This window comes from Carassius carassius, chromosome 30, assembly GCF_963082965.1.
Source record: "Carassius carassius chromosome 30, fCarCar2.1, whole genome shotgun sequence".
NCBI lineage: Eukaryota > Metazoa > Chordata > Actinopteri > Cypriniformes > Cyprinidae > Carassius > Carassius carassius.
In genome coordinates this window covers 9,704,374-9,722,121 of record NC_081784.1, presented here as the reverse complement: position 1 = coordinate 9,722,121, position 17,748 = coordinate 9,704,374, and the positions used below count along the sequence as shown (strand labels likewise).

General features: G+C 36.5%; 1 protein-coding gene across 2 annotated transcripts; it reads right to left on the bottom strand.

Annotated features, from left to right (window-relative positions):
* Positions 1 to 649: 649 nt before the first annotated feature.
* Positions 650 to 17,744, bottom strand: LOC132110545 (RNA polymerase-associated protein RTF1 homolog). Of its 2 annotated transcripts, XM_059517246.1 has the most exons (19): positions 17,586 to 17,744; positions 15,557 to 15,667; positions 11,188 to 11,338; positions 10,898 to 11,102; positions 10,330 to 10,447; positions 10,134 to 10,245; positions 9,944 to 9,979; positions 9,715 to 9,856; positions 8,978 to 9,155; positions 8,760 to 8,842; positions 8,587 to 8,674; positions 8,332 to 8,439; positions 8,146 to 8,223; positions 6,230 to 6,351; positions 3,896 to 3,953; positions 3,738 to 3,815; positions 3,533 to 3,631; positions 3,343 to 3,457; positions 650 to 1,568 (listed from the first exon to the last, which is right to left on the bottom strand). In XM_059517246.1, exons 1-19 carry the CDS (start codon positions 17,667 to 17,669, stop codon positions 1,462 to 1,464), a joined length of 2,073 nt encoding a protein of 690 aa, XP_059373229.1. In that variant the 5' UTR covers positions 17,670 to 17,744; the 3' UTR covers positions 650 to 1,461. The 2 variants fall into 2 exon arrangements, with proteins under 2 accessions (XP_059373229.1, XP_059373230.1); XM_059517247.1 differs by lacking the exon at positions 9,944 to 9,979.
* Positions 17,745 to 17,748: the final 4 nt, after the last annotated feature.

Below are 17,748 nucleotides of genomic sequence, written 5' to 3'. Positions count from 1 at the left end.
TGTAAAAATATAATAACGCCTCTATTCTTTTGGCAATTTTTCATTGCCCCATTAAATATGTGGTGATATATAAAACATTAAACTCACAATTTGAAAATCATATTAATTCACGGTTATTTAAAATATTTTACCTAATTTTGATATTAATTGAATTATGATGAATTTTTAGTAAATTATTTTACTACTTTGACATTTAATCTTCAAAACTTCTAATATATATATTAGAATTGAAAAAAATGTTTCAGGATTTGCTTTCACTTATCAAAATATTTTAAACAACATTTATTTTCTCTGGGGATATTTGAATTGGTAAATATTTATATTTTACTGTATTCTCAAAATCACTTTCTATCCAATTAGTCTTTTTTTATTATAGCCCTTTTCTAACACAAGTTAGTTCCTTAATGACATCATTTTAAACATTTAAATTAAAACTAAAAGAGCCATCTTAACAATAAATACACAAAGAAATTAATTATGAAACAGTTCCTTTATTTAGCCGCACTCACTCAAGATCGCTTATTTACAAGGCATGCCACAACGATATGAGAACGGACTAAAAGACTTCAATAATTAATGATCAATAACACTTACATCAGCTCTGAGGGAGACAGGGATATGAAAAAAAAGGATACATCAATTCTCAACGTTTTCTTGTCCATGGCAGACATGTTTATTTGATCATTGTCTTACATGAAACAAACGCTTATATTTAAGGAGTGTGATGTCATTGTCAGACTCCCTCTCTGATTGGTCGGCTCCTCAGCCTCTAAACCAGCAAGCAGAGTTAAGCAGGACTGTCCTAGAAACCCATTACAAATGGGTTCGGGGGAAGAAAAGAAAATGCTTGTTTAAAAAACTTTATGAGCGTTTTCTGGAGGAACAAGGGAGCGAGGCAGACCCGATCACATTGTTAACAACTAATTACCACTTTCAAAAAAAAACCCAAGATTTGAGTTGTCTTTTTTAATAGTGTCCTTTGAGTCTTTCACAAGCTTGTATACAAAAGGGTAGTTTCTGAGAGCGTCTGAGAGGGACAAAATATGCTGGATACATTGGTACGAAAAGGAGAATCAGAGGTAATGCATTTCTGTTCTCATGTCTGCAGACGCCGTAAATAACGCAGAGGACTTTTCATCTCTTAAAAAGTGACCCTTTGCAGGAAAGACCTGAAAGTTTTCATTATTCATCAATATTTCCTCTTACAAACAGGTGAAATACACACACTCACAGTCTCAGACACGCTCAGTCTTAAAGGTATGCACTTATTCTTTCTCTTTATCATACACTCTCTCCCTCTCTCACACGCACACATACACGCGTACGTTCACATACTTTCCCAAACACACTCACACACACACACACACACACACACACACACACACACACACAGGGGTGGCCGCAGCTGTATACCCCGGCACAGGAGTCCAATCATGCAGGAGAGGATTTAAAAACCATAGGTCAGATGAGTCCCCGTCTCTTCTTGTAGTCCTCCAGGTTGAGAGATCGGCGGGGTGCCCCATCTTTAACAGGCAATGCATTCGAACTCACTGCCAAAGACTTTGCTTCTGTGGATGATTTAAATAAATTGTAAAATTTAAGTCATCAGATCACAGGATCAGAATCATGTACACAACTGTTCTAAACTTTGGGGTTTGATGTTTTTGCAAAAAATCTCTTAAAAACAGTAATAGTGTACTATATTATTACTATTTCAAATATTTTTTATATATAATATAAACGTAATTTACTCTTGCGATGCAAAGCTGAATTTTCAGCATCATTACTCCAGTCTTCAGTGTCACATGATCCTACAGAAAACATTCTAATATGCTGATTTGATGCTCAAACAAACGTAACATTTCTGTGGAAACTGTGATCTTTTTTTGTTGTTATCAAGATTCTTTGATGAAAAGAAAGTCCAAAAGAACTAGAGGTCGACCGATATATCAGTCGGCCGATATTTGTAATTTTTTAATATATCGGCATCAGCCGATATCCGTGTTTAGTAGCGCCAATTTAAAGTCCGGCACGTTGGCGGGCAGCCCTGTTTTAGCGGTGGAAAGTGCTGCTGCCGCATGTGAAGGACCCCAAGCCAAAACTTTTGGAAGATTCAACAACAGTCCTGGGAGATAAAGGAAGTCAGAGAATTTCACTCTGTAAATGGGGTGGAGAAGTTGGCAGATCTTACAAACACTGCAAGGTGATTGAGGGCTCCGTTACTCCGCCCCGCTCACAGACAGCACCGTGCTCGGAGAGAGAGCTGTCCTGGAGCTGCCCAGAACAGTGAATGAAATTTGTTCAGAAGCATGGTTTGATGCAGACAATAGCCAGGTTTCCATCCAACTCATTTGCATTTAGGGATGTCAGTATTCGATCATTTCAATGATATATCGTCGTTTAAATTAACGATCAATTAATAACCTTAATGCTGCAAAATGCGTCTGCAGCGGTATTATTATTATTATGTGCAAAAGCCACTTGGAAAAAAACGTCCTTGGCATTACAGCAGGGTGGACCGGTATACTACGGTCTATTTAAACTGACCAGTGTAACCTTTTATATGTTTGGTTGACTTAAGTTTGAAATTATAATGCATTTTAGATGTTCTCTATCATTTATACCAAACACAAATGTTGCTGGTTGCTGGTGTGTTTGCAGCACTACTATTATTTATTTTTTATATGATTAATTTTTTGTATTTTTCAGTTTAATAGATTTTTATATTTATTTTATTTAAATGTATATTTAAGTTTACATTTATGTTCCAACAAACTTGAAAAGTTCTGCTTGATAAATGCTCTTAAACTTTTATGTAAATGATTGACATATTTATATATATTACCTGTTTTATATATTTAATACTTGATCAGTTTATTGATTTGTTTGGTTAACTTTGGATACATTTTTTATTTTAATACCATGCAGTGCACAAAATTAAGATTCGAGAGATGGTTCAAGTCAGTGCTCAATAAATGATGATCAGTTTAGAAATGTTGTGCATCCACTTATTATTAGTTTGACATTTTAGCATGCAAATAAAGGGGAAAACTTCAAGATATCGGCCCTAAAAATCGGCAGCACATATCGGCCGACCCTGACCTCTAAACATCGGCATCGGATATAGAAAAACCCATATCCGTTGATCTCTAAAAAGAACAGCCTTCATTAGAAATAGAAATGTACTTATTAGAAATAGAAATGTACTGTCACTTTTGATCAATTCAATGTGTCCTTGCTGAACAAAAGTACTCATTTCTAATTTCTGCACTGCTTTATTGTGCTTTCCTGCTGCACATCAAGCTAATTCAAATATAGCTATTAGATCTGTGACAAACTTACCAGCATTTGGAACCTGAAGGTCAATTTTGACATCAAAGTCATGGACTTTAAAAAGGTCCTCTGAGAGGTCACTGGTTGGCTTGTTAACATCTTTGTCTTTCTGGCTAGCCTGGCCCTGCATAATAACAAATGAATCAAGTGAATTCTAGGTCAGAACAGACTCATGTTGCTGTGGGTGTCTGTGCGTTACCTGTTTATTAGCCTGCTGGCTGTTGTCTTGGCCTGAGCCTGAACCGTATTTCTGATTGAGATGAGCCAAAATAGCGGCGTGGACTGAGGGATCTCTAGCCTAAGAAAACAAGAGAGAAAATTAAGTGTTTTAGAAGTACCCCACCCAAAAAATGAAGCACTTAAAAGCAAAGGAGAACAATAGAGCTGAGACAAAGATTCCTCACATTGGACACCATAGTCGGTTTGCATTGCCGTCTGGTGAACGGATCCATCTGCTGGTTCTTTGCGTTCTGACCCTCTGCCTGAAACACAACCATCACATTTCAGATTCCAGAATGCTCTTTGGGAGAGTAACAGCTCCAAAGGTAACAGGAACACCTACCACTAATGCCTTCTCAGACTCCACAATGTTCCAACTCCGATTTCTCTGGTTGATATAACTGAAAAGGAAAGAAAAAAAATTATTATGAAGAAGTAAGAGGTTTGGGATCAATTAGATTTAATTTAAGACAGTTAATACTAATATTAATTGATTTCAACATTGATAATAATAATAAATATTTCTTGAGCACCAAATGCACATCACATTAGAATGCTTTCTGAATGATCATGTGGCACTAAAGACTGGAGTAATGGCTGCTTAAAAATTCCAGGGTATGTACAGAACTTCTTAAGTTGAATTTAATACCTTTTACTACCTTTTTAATACCTTCAAAATATTTTTTAATACCAGCGCGACTTCAAGCTGCAACTGTAGTGGCATAAATTAAATATCTTTCCAAATGGAATATAATATTTAATCACAATGTAACGAAGTCATTATAACTTAATAAATAACTAAATAACATCAACACTGGACTCAAAAACTGCTCACAGAGATAAGAATAGAAATAAAGACAGAAGAGGAAGGAGACATCTTCATAGATCATTAGTCAGTAAATCTGATGTGTGAGCAATCTAAAAAAAGAGGTGGCCGTGAAGTATAGTTTAGGACAAAGCTTTGCAGGGCTTATTGCTTTATTAGACAACCTTAGCCTATAAATATAGCAATATTAACCTAAAGTAAAACACGAGCCAAGTGTTGGGCTACATTTGACAGTGATAGATATGTCAGGACTGTTTTGTCAAAGTTAGATCATTGGTTCTCCAGCTGTGGCTCACTATTGGTGGTACTCAGGATACGATTAAACATACAATAAAATAATTTAAACAAGAACCCTATAATTTATGTTTGGCTTTATCAGAGCCATGCTAAACCTTCAGATTAAGGCGAGACACTGCAAGTGAATAGGGAAAAAAGAAAAAAAAAAACATACTAAAAGTTATCCCCTTACTAAGTTGATTGATTACATTGATAATTGCTACTTTTTTTTGTATTTCTAAAGTTTTCTAAAATGTTATGATTAAATATGCAAATGAGGCATTATTTAATGAAATATGCACTAATTTGCATACATTTCTAGTACAAAAATCTGAACACTGGATGAAGTAAATTTCAAAACTCTTGTTTCATTTTTTTGACATATTAAGAGTCAAATGTAGCCTGGGAAAACCCAGACTACTTCCGGCGAATTTCAATTCTCTCTACAGAATAGTCTGGAGAAAGAGGACTATCTAGCTCGTTTCTGTGCCGCCGAAATCGCGGCACCAATCAGAAACGTTGAGGCGGGGTTTACACGATGACGACAGCGCAGCGACGGTAAAGCAGATTTTGTACATTACAAAGATGGATGCTGCAGAGGAACACTCGTTCGAAACTGCTATCGCGTCTGTTTTAAGTGATTTAAACTTTAACTTTGCGTTAAAACCCGAGCAAAGAACAACACTTGAAGCCTTCATATCTAAAAAAAGATGTTATCGCTGTCTTACCGACTGGATTCGCTCTGCATACGTCATCTCCTTCATCGCTCTGATTGGTTTTAGGTCTATCCAATTGCGCCCAGAGGCATTTGAACGAGGTATGTCTGTGACGCCCCTTTAGAAACAAGACGTCTAATAGGCTTTGCCAGACCCTAACTCAGTTTCAACTGAAAAGGGTCTGGTTTTAACCAGGCTAAGTCAAATGTTTTTACAGAGGGAATTCTGTGTATCTCTTTTTGTCACTCCATAATTCAGAAAATACTTTGAACAGCAGCAAAACAATATATTTTCACAAAATTTCACTAGAAAACATTAGACCATTTCTGCCACAAGTTGTCCCTGTAGCTTTACTGTTAAATCCATGGTCAATGGTGGAGATTTTGTGTTTACTGAACAATGTTTTTCCTAGTTTCCACATCAGTGGCGTTTGTTCTGATATCAGCTTTAACAGAATTCTTCACTGAATTTGAATGCTTCTCACAAGATTTCACAGAGGTTATTGATTCTGTGGGGAATTTTGACTGCTTTCTTCACTGTATCTCCCAGCGCTGTGTATAACGGTGTCGTGTGATCGAGATCAGCGCGCGGCTCCGGCTCAAGCAGATAAACGGTCTGCGCAGCCCGAACTAGTAGCACGGATTCGTTCTGCTTTCGGAGCTCTTGTAAATCGGTCATGATGAAAACGCAAGGCCTTTCTTTGACTGATTGCGCATTGCAATGAAAATTTGCGATCTTTTGCGAAAATTGATCCGAAAACTTGCATGCGGACACCCTGAATTCAGCTTTTCATCAAAAAATTTATTTACATTTTAAAATGAATTCATAAATAATCGTAGTAGTGTATTGTGTTTCTGACCTGATGGCAGAGATATTTTTGGTTCTCTGTCGGTCAAGCGCTTCTGCCCTCTCCTCCAGCTCATTCAACTGATCTTGCAGTACTTTCACCTTCTCTCCATCACCACTCTCCTCAGCCATGGCCTGTACACAAGATATGCAAGATTAGCATGGGATCACCAGTGAAGTGACATTCAGCCAAGTATGGTGACCCATACTCAGAATTCGTGCCCCCCAACCCATCCAAAGTGCACACACACAGAGCAGTGAAGACACACAAACCCGTGAACACACACACAGAGAAGTTATGAGCCATTTATGCTGCGGCACCAGGGAGCAATTGGGGGTTCAGTGCTTTGCTCAAGGGCACCTAAGTCGTGGTATTGCCAGCCCGAGACTCGAACCCACAACCCTAGGGTTAGGAGTCAAACTCTCTAATAGGGTTGTGCCGATAGACGATAGTATCGTGTATCGACGATCGTCAGAGATATCTACATATGCAGAATTCTCTGTCGATAATCAAGACGATATTAGGCTCATTTTCCTATTAATGTATTAGATTATAATAATAATAACTATTATTTGTATTTTTATTAGGCTGCTTATTATAATTCGGCTTTTAAACTGCCCAGCTATTTCACGTAATTTCACTGCCCTGATTTCACACACACACCTCGCACGCGCAGGAGGATTAGAGCATGTAGTCGGTGAAGTTGTAACGCTTTGACTCGGATAATTCGTTAAATCCATGAAATGAAAGAGACAGAAAACGATGAGTTGGTGTCCCACACATTTAATGGCTGGTATACGGCAACGCGCTCTTCTTATACATGAGAGATTAACTCTTTCTTGGTGTCACAAATAAAGTAAAGACAAAATAATTAACAAGGCGGCAGAGCGAATTTATCATCCATAGTGGTTCTCACGTAGTCCTTTTCTTAAAGACTGATCACTTAACTTATAAAACACACTATGTGGTGATGACGTAGAAGGACTACGTGAGAACCACTATGGATAATAAGTTCAATCTGCCGCCTTGTTATTATTTTCATGCACACCGCACTATAATGTGATGTATGCAAAATACATAGTGTTGGCCGTTACGAAGTCTCCATCCACAAACAGACGTACATTGTCTGCAGATATAAGGTATTTCATTGCACTTTAACAAGTAATCTAAACGGCCTATATACTGTATGTGCAATATATTAAACGAGCCCTCACTGAGTTTAATGCCACAGTTATTTTAGAATGCATCTCATTCTTGTTTCTGTGACGGTGCGTCAGACTCGTCATGAGGCGCGCGGTCCGGAGCGCTGTATGACTGATGCATCAGTTCAATTCAACTTTACTACAAATATATCAACTTACCTGTTTTAAATACTTTAAATTTAAATTTAAAATTTATGTTTATGCCCAATATTAGTGTTTAACTGTTGGACTTTAAATGAAATCTGCTATTGATTTTCACCGTTGACTGATTTTGCAGAACATTTCGACTGATAACTTCCCTGCGCAGAAGCGGACGTGCGATATGACAGTTGCGTCCGACTATGTATGAACTAGCGGTTTTAAATAGTATTTTTATATTTAACGTTAGTTAAATCAGTCAGTATGTTTGAAAGTAATTTTTTTTGATTATTGGTGACTCCATAGGCTCTCTCTCGCGCACCTGCGCGGTTTAAAACACCAAATAGTTATGCTATGACAAGAACAAAGAGTCTCTCTCTTGCTCCATCCATGCTCGATAATATTGTGTAGCGTCGATCTCACGGGCTGACGATATGAAGATTTGAAAAATGACCATATCGCCCAACACTACTCTATAATCACTAGGCCACGACTTCCCACGACTAGGCCAAGACAAGTATGCACCTAGACAGAATCATACACCAACCAAGGGCACATCTACTTGTGATATATCTGAAAAATTACAACCTTCTCTTTGAAAAGTTGCGTTTTCTTCATGGCATAGTTTGGTGGAGCCTTTCGGAATCGGTCTTTTTCTTTGACAATCTGTATTAATAAAAAATAAATACCCATATTATTATACACCGATAAAACTAACAACAATCAGAATATCCTGTATTGAAGACAATAGGAAATGACATCAAAGAGACGTACATCCTCAATGTCTTTGTCATTGAATTTGTAGTTGACCGCCTCCTTGATGGACTGCTCTTTTTTGCTGATCTCATCCAGAGTAGGAAACTGCATTCCTGCTGATATCATCTATGTGGCAGCAACAAGGTTACTAGAGATCATCCACATCCTATAATGGTACAGGTTGACTGCAGTTCTACGACTAACCTAAAATGCAACTAAAATTAAAAAAATAAAATAAATAAATAAAAATGAAAAAAAAAAAAAAACACTTACTGCCTCTTTCCATTTCATGAATTCGTTTTCAGTGAACTCCTGATTGGACACAAACTCAAGTCTGAAGACTCGTGTGTCATTTCCATGTCTGAAAACATGACACATTACATAATTGGTGGAAGAAACCCAAAGAAATAAATACATATATAATCAGCTTTCCTATGCAAATGTACCGGAGCTGAAGGCCTTTATTTGTCCGTGTGGACCCCAATTGATAAACTTTAGCTGTCTCGACCACATCAATGATTTCAGCCACCTGCAGGATTTAATTTCAGAAATTGTCCATCTATAACTCAGTATATTGCATCTTATATTTTAAAATGTGTGCGTTCAGTTTGCAATTGCTGAAAGACGTTTATAACATGAAAAAGATGAGAAATGTTTCACTGACCCGATACACAGGCTTGCTGCTACTGTTTCCAATCCCAATTCTTACAAAACAACCGGTAACAGTTTTAGCAAAGAATGGCATGTGACACCATCGCTCTAGCTTGTGCCGGGACAGCCGGATCCGATTCAGTTCATCTGGTAATGACACTGGCTGGGACTTGGGCGGAGCCTCTTCTTTCCTGAAATACGGATAAATACTTGATGAACATGCTTGTTACAGAAGGACAGACCTGTCATAAATATTTTTCTAACATTCTGGAATCTGAAATTTTCCTAAAGAATCTGTAAGCTTAAAATCTATATGTATAAAAACAAATAAATTTACATAATATATATACACACATACACTACCAAAAAGTTTGGTGTCCGTTTTCTTTTTAAAGAAATACAAATCTTGTTGATGCATTAAACTATATTTTTAATGCTAAATAAGACTTTCAAATAAAAGCTGCTCTAACCTGAAAAAAATGCCTCATGGTTTTAAAAAATAAATATTTATATAACATAAAATTGTAACTTTGCTATCACAGGAATAAATTGCATTTTAAATTATAATAACATTTCACAATATTACTGTTTGAAAACATTAGTATTGAATGGTAGGTGTATATCTCTATAAGCATTTTTTAAAATTACCATTAAATTATTTTTTCATTTTTTAAACTGATAATGCAACAAGTTTAGCTATCCAATTTGCTGCTTAATACGAAGAAGATTAATGTGTCATCTAATACTTACTCCTCCTCTTCATCAAAAGATGATGACCTTGAGCTGCGGTCACTCTTTACTGAAGACTTGTCATCGTCATCTTCCTCCTCCTCTTCATCATCTGAGTAGACCTCACTTGTCTTCAGTGGTTGCCTTTTGGCAAGGAGCTCAGCTGAAAGGTCAAAGGTTATAAATCAGACAGTGGAAACGCTCTCTATGGAATACAAATTTTTTGCACATTACACTTTAATCTGCTTACTGTTTTTTTTTGTGTAGAACGCTGAAAGAGAAGGAACTATGCCCAAGAAATGTTTCAAACATTAGAATACCAAATTGTAGTTGCATCATGTTGCATGTGAGTGTCATCCAGTTATCATACATGCTTATTTTCATTTCCAGTTTGTTATTCAATATTGTTTTAATTAACAACAAAGTAATTAAAAACTTACCAGTTCTGTTTTTCCTCTTCTCTCTTTCTGCTTTCAGCTCTTCCATGGCCTGTGACTTCTTGTCCAGCTTCTCATCTCTCTTGATCCGTCTCTCTTTGTTATGGGACATGACCTGCATGAACAGACAGAGAAAACAAGGGTCAGACCATATTTGCATTTATATTTTAAGGACTTGTTGGCCACACAGTTTACTTACCACCTGAGTGTCAGGGACCTGAGACAGTTTTCGCTTCTCCTGCTCCTCCTCCTGTTTCTTCTTCTTTTCTTCCTTTTCCTTTTTCTTAGCAGTCTTCAGTTTTTGCTTGATTTCAAACCTTATTGGGAGAAATGCAATGGTCACTAATTGATAAGCATTGTATATTTACAATTTTTTATTTTATTTCTGTCCTCAATCATAGCTAGATTGAAATGATTTCTGCACAATACAACCAGCGTTGTTATTGTAAAAAACACTATTAAAAATTATTTTCAGCTATATAAAAAAAGAACACAGATAACAACTACTAAAACCAATGTAGAAAAAAAAGCTAATTCAAAAAATAACAAATACTATTTAATAATAGTAAATAAATAATAAAATAACACCGAATACAACATTGTGAATATTGCAATAATTTAGCAGTTTTAATTTTGTGATAACCCTTTCCTAAAAGACCATGTCATTTAGACTAATTTCGCAGTTCTGCCTTTTTTAGCAAGTTCGAAAATGGTAAGACAAATTCAGACCTTAGTTGCTCAGATATGAGCTCTGAAATTGTTCTCACCTCCTCTTGAGGACTTCTCTCTTCTCTATACGGTTAAACAGCTCCTGTTCTCGTTCTTTTTCTGTCATCTGCTCCAAACGGGCCCTGTCCTCCTCATCCCCCATTAAATCGTCTCCATAACCGTCCCGGAAAACCTCATCCTCCGATGACGAGTCAGAATCTGAGCTGGAGGATGAGCTGTTACTGTCAGAGTCCGACACCTCACCTTAAAAACGTAAATCAGGGAGAAACAACTTTTCTGTTCCTGTTCCAGTGCTGTAAAACATTACAAAATCCAAATGCTGCCTTACCCTCCTCTGGAGCCGAACTCTCTCCTGAACTGTCTCCATTTGAGCTGCCGGAAGAAGCCGCCTTGCCCTTTCTTTTCTTGACTGCATTCTTCTTTTCGGGCCCTTTACTAGGCTTCCCTTTCTTTTTGGTTTTAGTGCCTCCAACAGTCCACTAACAGATCAACAGAGCATATCATATCATTTAATATACTGGCACCTTTTCACACGGACACTGAGGATTTCTTTCAGAGCCATGATAAAAGTATTTCAAATAAGCAAAAGCATACACTTCACTCCAACAGTCAGACACAAGACTACAGCTGATTGAATGCATTCAGTATTGTTGGATTTCTAGGAGCCACTGTATGTTCTGCCACTGAAATGATCAAGACCTAAACTACACTTTACCTGCTTTATTTGTAAAGAAACTACTATTTAAATAAACTAAAACCTAATTTTTTTTTGCAACCATAAAGCATACTCCTATATTTCACTTTCAGTTCAGAAAAAAGTGAGATTTGCACTCTCATTATACTGGCTTATACATGACATAGCCTTCAGTGAAAAAAATTAAAATAGCAAGCTTCAGGTTGTGAAACAAATTAACCGTCCAGAGCACACTGACATATCTCAATTGTAACACGTTTTTTAAAACCGTCGCAAAGTATAATTTTCTATTATTGCTGTAACATTTATAACATTTCTACATTAACTACCAGACTAGTAGGGATGCACCGGTTGACCGGCCATAAATCGGAAATGGCCCGTTTTTGCTTAAAATACGCGATCGGCAATCGGCCGGTTTTTGGTATTTTTTCGGCCGGTTTTTCCGGAAGTGGGCCCGCGTGCACAGACTACATTGTAATCGTTCGCTATGTCATTCGTGTGTAAGTATTTCGAAATCTGTGCGCAGGACACGGGCAGCCGTTCAGCACTGGAAGTGCAGAGTTTCATGTCTGAGGCACAGATAGCAGGAAGCGATCAGCCGTTGTTGTACTGGCGCACAAATAATCCACCGCAGGAACCAGGAACTAAATAAAGTTCCGGGTAAAAAAATGCCCCTCAGAAAGTCCCTGCTGGCGAGGTGGTACTTTTTTAAAGTTCCTGAACTTTCGGGGGCGGGACTTGGCCGCTAAACATCCTGATTGGTTGAGTTCACGCAGCATTGGTTGAGTTCAACCACCATTTATTCGGATCAACATTTTCAAAATATTACTGTTATTGTGTCATGAAATGTAATTTTAAAAGTATTTCTGGCGAGAATGTAGTTGTTTAAAACTCAAATATGTGGTTTATTTATAAAGACAGCGCCTATTTAAAAATGTGTTTCGCCGATCTCAGAGACGGTGAACTCCACGCGATCAGCGGGAGCTCAGTCCTCATCGATCCGCCGAGAAGCAGCCTCTCCTCGGCTAGACCTTCTGATATGTGCTGCTGGCTCTGATGTCTCTTTAGTGGTTAAACATTAAATATAATTCAGCTGCGGGGTAAATCTAACAGGTTTTCTTTGGTCTGTATTCAATTTATCTATATGTTAAAATGAAAATAAAAAAAGGCAAATCTATATAATATTTCGTTTCATTGTAATGGCTGTATATCCCTGAACTAAGTACATTTATGCAGCTGTTATTATGTTTAAATGAAAACGAAAGGAGGCAGTGGTATTTGATATCCTATTTCGTTTTATTGTAAATATACTGAGAGGAAAATTGCAGTAGCCAAAGCGAGTTGAGTTCACGCAGCATTGAGTTCAACCACCATTTATTCGGATCATGTTCAAAATATTACTGTTTTATTGTGTCATGAAATGTAATTTTAAAAGTATTTCAGGCGAGAATGTAGTTGTTTAAAACTTAAATCTGTGGTTTATTTATAAAGACAGCACCTATTTAAAAATGTGTTTCGCCGATCTCAGAGACGGTGAACTCCACGCGATCAGCGGGAGCTCAGTCCTCATCGATCCGCCGAGAAGCAGCCTCACCTCGGCTAGACCTTCTGATATGTGCCACTGGTTCTGATGTCTCTTTAGTGGTTAAACATAAAATATAATTCGTTTTGGGTAAATCTAACAGGTTATCTTTGGTCTGTATTCAATTGATCTATATGTTAAAATGAAAATAAAAAAGGCAAATCTATATAATATTTCGTTTCATTGTAATGGCTGTATATCCCTGAACTAAGTACATTTCTGCAGCTGTTATTATGCTGAAATGAAAATGAAAGGAGGCAGTGGTATTTGATATCCTATTTCGTTTTATTGTAAATATACAGAGAGGAAAATAGTAGCCATGGTCAGCTGACTGAAGTTATCAAGTATATGCTGCTGTTTGCAGATTTACTAGATTTGCGTCGTCGCGGACATCACACTCCCGAGTCGAATGCACAAAGTCCGCACTACCAAAAATGCATGTCCAAAATCAAAGTACTTTGTATTGAGAAACGCGCGCAGAGCTACGTCACCAGTCTATTTGCCTAATCTTCTCGGTACTTTACACCGCGGTGGAAACGCAGAAAGCAACAGGTCTGGGGGGAAAAAAGTTCCTGGGAAAAAAAGTTCCTGGTAATTTCGGTGGATTTTTTTTGTAAATTAGAACTTGCATACACGTTTGAAAAAAAAGAAGTAAACGTCAGTTATGCATTAGGATGATTATTTTTATTTTTCTTTAAAATTACATAGACTTAATTTGATTTTAAAAATCACCTGTTGTAGCACACACATTAAAAAAAAATTAGGGTAATGATTCACATCTATATTTTTTTACTTGAGACAATAAGTTATTTATTTTTCATTGGCTATAAAGACAGCCATTATTTTATTTTAACATTTTGGAATAATGTATTTATATAGCATACTTTTATTTAGTCTCACTGGTAAAGACTTTTTTTTTTTAAATTTGAAACCAAATTTAAAAACTAAAACAAATACTGAATGCTGATTAAGAAACCTCTTATTGAATGTGTGTTGATTGTGGTGTTTGGATTGTAGAACTATGCAGTTATTGACTTTAATTTCACATGGTTACAGTTAAACTTTTAATTTAAGGTCAGTTCTCTGTAGTTTCAACCCAATTCAAAAACAAAAGCTAAATGCTGATGTCTGTAACATCTATGTTTGTATTGGATGTAGGCTACTTACTGTGCAGTTACTGCCGTTAATTTCAGATGGTTACGGTTATTGTTTTCAATAGACAAAAGCCAGCTTGGCCTATTAAATACCAAATAAAAATCTTGTTTATGCTCTCTTTCCTTCTTTCTTGTCTGTTGCTTAAAGATAAATAAAAAAAAAGAAAACAAATCGGAAATCGGTATCGGCCAGTTTGCTTGTAAAAAATCAGTATCGGATTCGGCCATGAAAAATCATGATCGTGCATCCCTACAGACTAGCATGATTCAGCTTAATTCAGTTCCAAAACTATCTGGTTATTGGTATAGCATTATTTTATTTGGGATAACATACTATGAGCCACTCAAAATATGAGCAGGAACATATAGGCAACAAGCTGGCACCACTTAAATTCTATACTTCGCTAATATATATTATAGCATGCAAAAAAACAGCATACAGATACTATATAGAACATACTTTTTAACGGTTGGTCAAATGCAGTATCTATTCAGACAGTATGAAATTTCAGACACTGATGATAAGGTGCTTATTTAATGATTTAGAACGCTTCCTAAATACTATCAGTCTTCAGGGAAATCAAGTTTACTTACAGTAACTAATGCAGCAAAACTGTGATGGCAATAAGAAAGTTTTACAAGAATCAGAAATTACATTACTGCTGGGTAAAGTTAATTCTGCTACAGGTCTGCTGCTGTTATATTAGTATGATCTTTTCTCAAATATTGCTTCTTACATTCTGTTAAAGATGTGTCATTCAGTTACTTTTTCATATAGCTAATTAAATGGTGAATAAGAAAGTTTCCCTGTCATCAATTTTTGTTTTCCAAACATTTCTTTGTAGTAATTAATTGTATAATTGTAATCACATAATATGACTTTCAAAAGCTGACGTGAACACCATCATTTATTTGTTAGATTATGTACAACTAAATATTTTAGCTAATTGCAAATGCTGAATAAACAATCAATGTCTAATGATTAATCAGTGAAATAATAGATGAGTAGTCGATTATCCATTCTAATAATTGTTAAATTAATCGATTATCAAAATAATAGTTTGTTGCAGCCCTATGTGATGAAATTACATCAGATAAGACAGGCCAGTTGAGAAGAATACGAAAAAATGTGTTTGCCCAACTCTGAACTTTCTGACTGATATTTTAAGACAGTTCAAGCAAATGTATTAAATATCCAAAATGTCTAATTGCACTGAGAACATCCAAAAAGGCAGCACCAACATTTAATAATAGAAAAGCTTTATACCTCATCATCGCTGTCTGATGTCTCTGAGTCTGTTGAGGCGGCAGGTTTACTAACAGGCTCTTCCTGTTCATCAGAATCCACACGCTTTCTCTTGGCAAGAGACAGCAGTTCCTGCAAAAAGCAGAAGAAGATTTACAGTTACACTTTTTCTCAAGCACAAAGTTAGATTCTTTGTACTTGAGGAATGCCCTCTTGTTGTTCATTAAAAAATAACAACAACAAGATGTCATGATCACAAAATGCTGCTTAATGTTTAATGCTTGCAGGGCAGGTGTGGTGGCAAAAACAATACTCTACACCTGTATTGAAGAACATGAAGAACAAAAGCAGTTGTCCTATCTTTTTAATGAACCTCAATAGTGATCTGTGAGTGTGCCTGTCAGGGTGTCTGCTTATATTTTATCCTAAAGTACTAAAACACATAACACAACACTGTCAATGCTCTGACAACAACTATATGGCTAAATAGGGACTAATGTACAGACAGATGTCAAACTCCACTGAGAATGGGGTTTTTAGTTCAATTATGATCTCTGATTGAGGGCAATGGTACTTATTTGATCTGTTAGCATTCTTCTCAGCATATCATATTCATGTGACTCCAAAAACACTTGCGTTTCTGTATAGATGTCAGTTATCACACTGCTGTTAGTGTTTGTGTTGATCTGTTTGGCTGCTAGCTGGCTAGCGCTGTAATTTGTCAACAACACCAGTGAAATTAAAATGAAGTGCACAGGTTGTTGAGATGTTCACTAGGGAGTGCTGCCTATAGGGGGCGTATCATGGTTCAAATTAACGTTTTCACAATAGAGCAGGGGTTTCAAAAGGAAAAGGAAAGGGAATGCTAGGCTAACGTTTTAATGAAAAACTGCATAAAACCTAACACTAAATACATAACAGAATGAAAATAAACAAATTATTCTATAAAAAAAGCTAAATAACTAAATTTAAAATATAGAATAACAATTAGATTTAGAACTAAAATAAATTAGATACCAATAAATGAAAAAAGTGAATAAAATGCTATCAAATAAATAAACAGACAAAAATAAACAGTTCAGTACTATAGGTAGTAGAAAATGCAATGACGTAAATGAATAGAAACCAAATATTTTCCAAATAATATTTTAGACATTTATTTATTTATTTATTTTCACAGAATAAATTGGGTCTTTATACAAGAAAGAATATAGATGACTTTTAAATTTTAGGATGGGGTTCCTCACAACACGCATGATTGTATTTTGTGTTCCATGTCTAAAAGATTGAAAACTCCAGTCACAGAGCAACTGAAATTTTCCATTACAGTATGTTACTTGCTTGATCATTACTTCAAAACAGAGTATTTGTAAAAATAAATAAATAAATACCAAAAATAAATGCTTCTAATGACGAAATGAACTGTAAAACTCTCAACCCTGATACCGGCATGCCTACATAAAAACATTTTAGTTTTGATTGAAATGGCACAAATCAATGTATTATTTATCCTTTGTCTAATTGAATGTTTAAAATATTAAAGAAAAAGCAGCAAAAAAAACAAGGCCAAATTGCCATTAGCTGTTTGTAGCACATTCTAAAACATCTGGTTTGATCTCTTTTGACAAAACCTATCATGTGACTTTAACTGCCCAATTAAAAAGCTGCCTTCTGGGAAGTGTTTTAGAGCCTTCAGTCCGCTCTAGTCTCTCGTGATATTTCTACAGCTACAACCGAAATAGAAGTTTAGCCGCGGTGCCGTGACGTCAAGAAGCAGAAAAGGTTCTAAACGCACGCGGCTACTTTTGTAAAGCCGAATTACCCGCGTGCTACAGGCGACAATGAAAAGCACGTCACATATGTAAAATTCAGGTGTAGTTGTCTCAGAAACAACACGACGCCACAGTACAGGCCCCTGCTAGCCAGCTAGCTTTTCCACATCACTTAGCATGGGACTTCAACACACACATACAGTTCTGACACCTTAGCGTCTCAGAGATCGGTAAACAGCGATGTTTTTGGATCACGTTCACATGAATGATATTCCTACCTGATCCAAATTATCATCGCTTGCACTATCCTCCGAGTCAGAGTCAATCACGACCCGACCTTTCCGTTTCTTTACATTCACCATGGTTAGCTGCCTGGCTCCCCTGTGTGTGTGTTTAAACAGCAGCGCCGCACTCCTCCACACAAAGGCGCTAGAGCTGCAC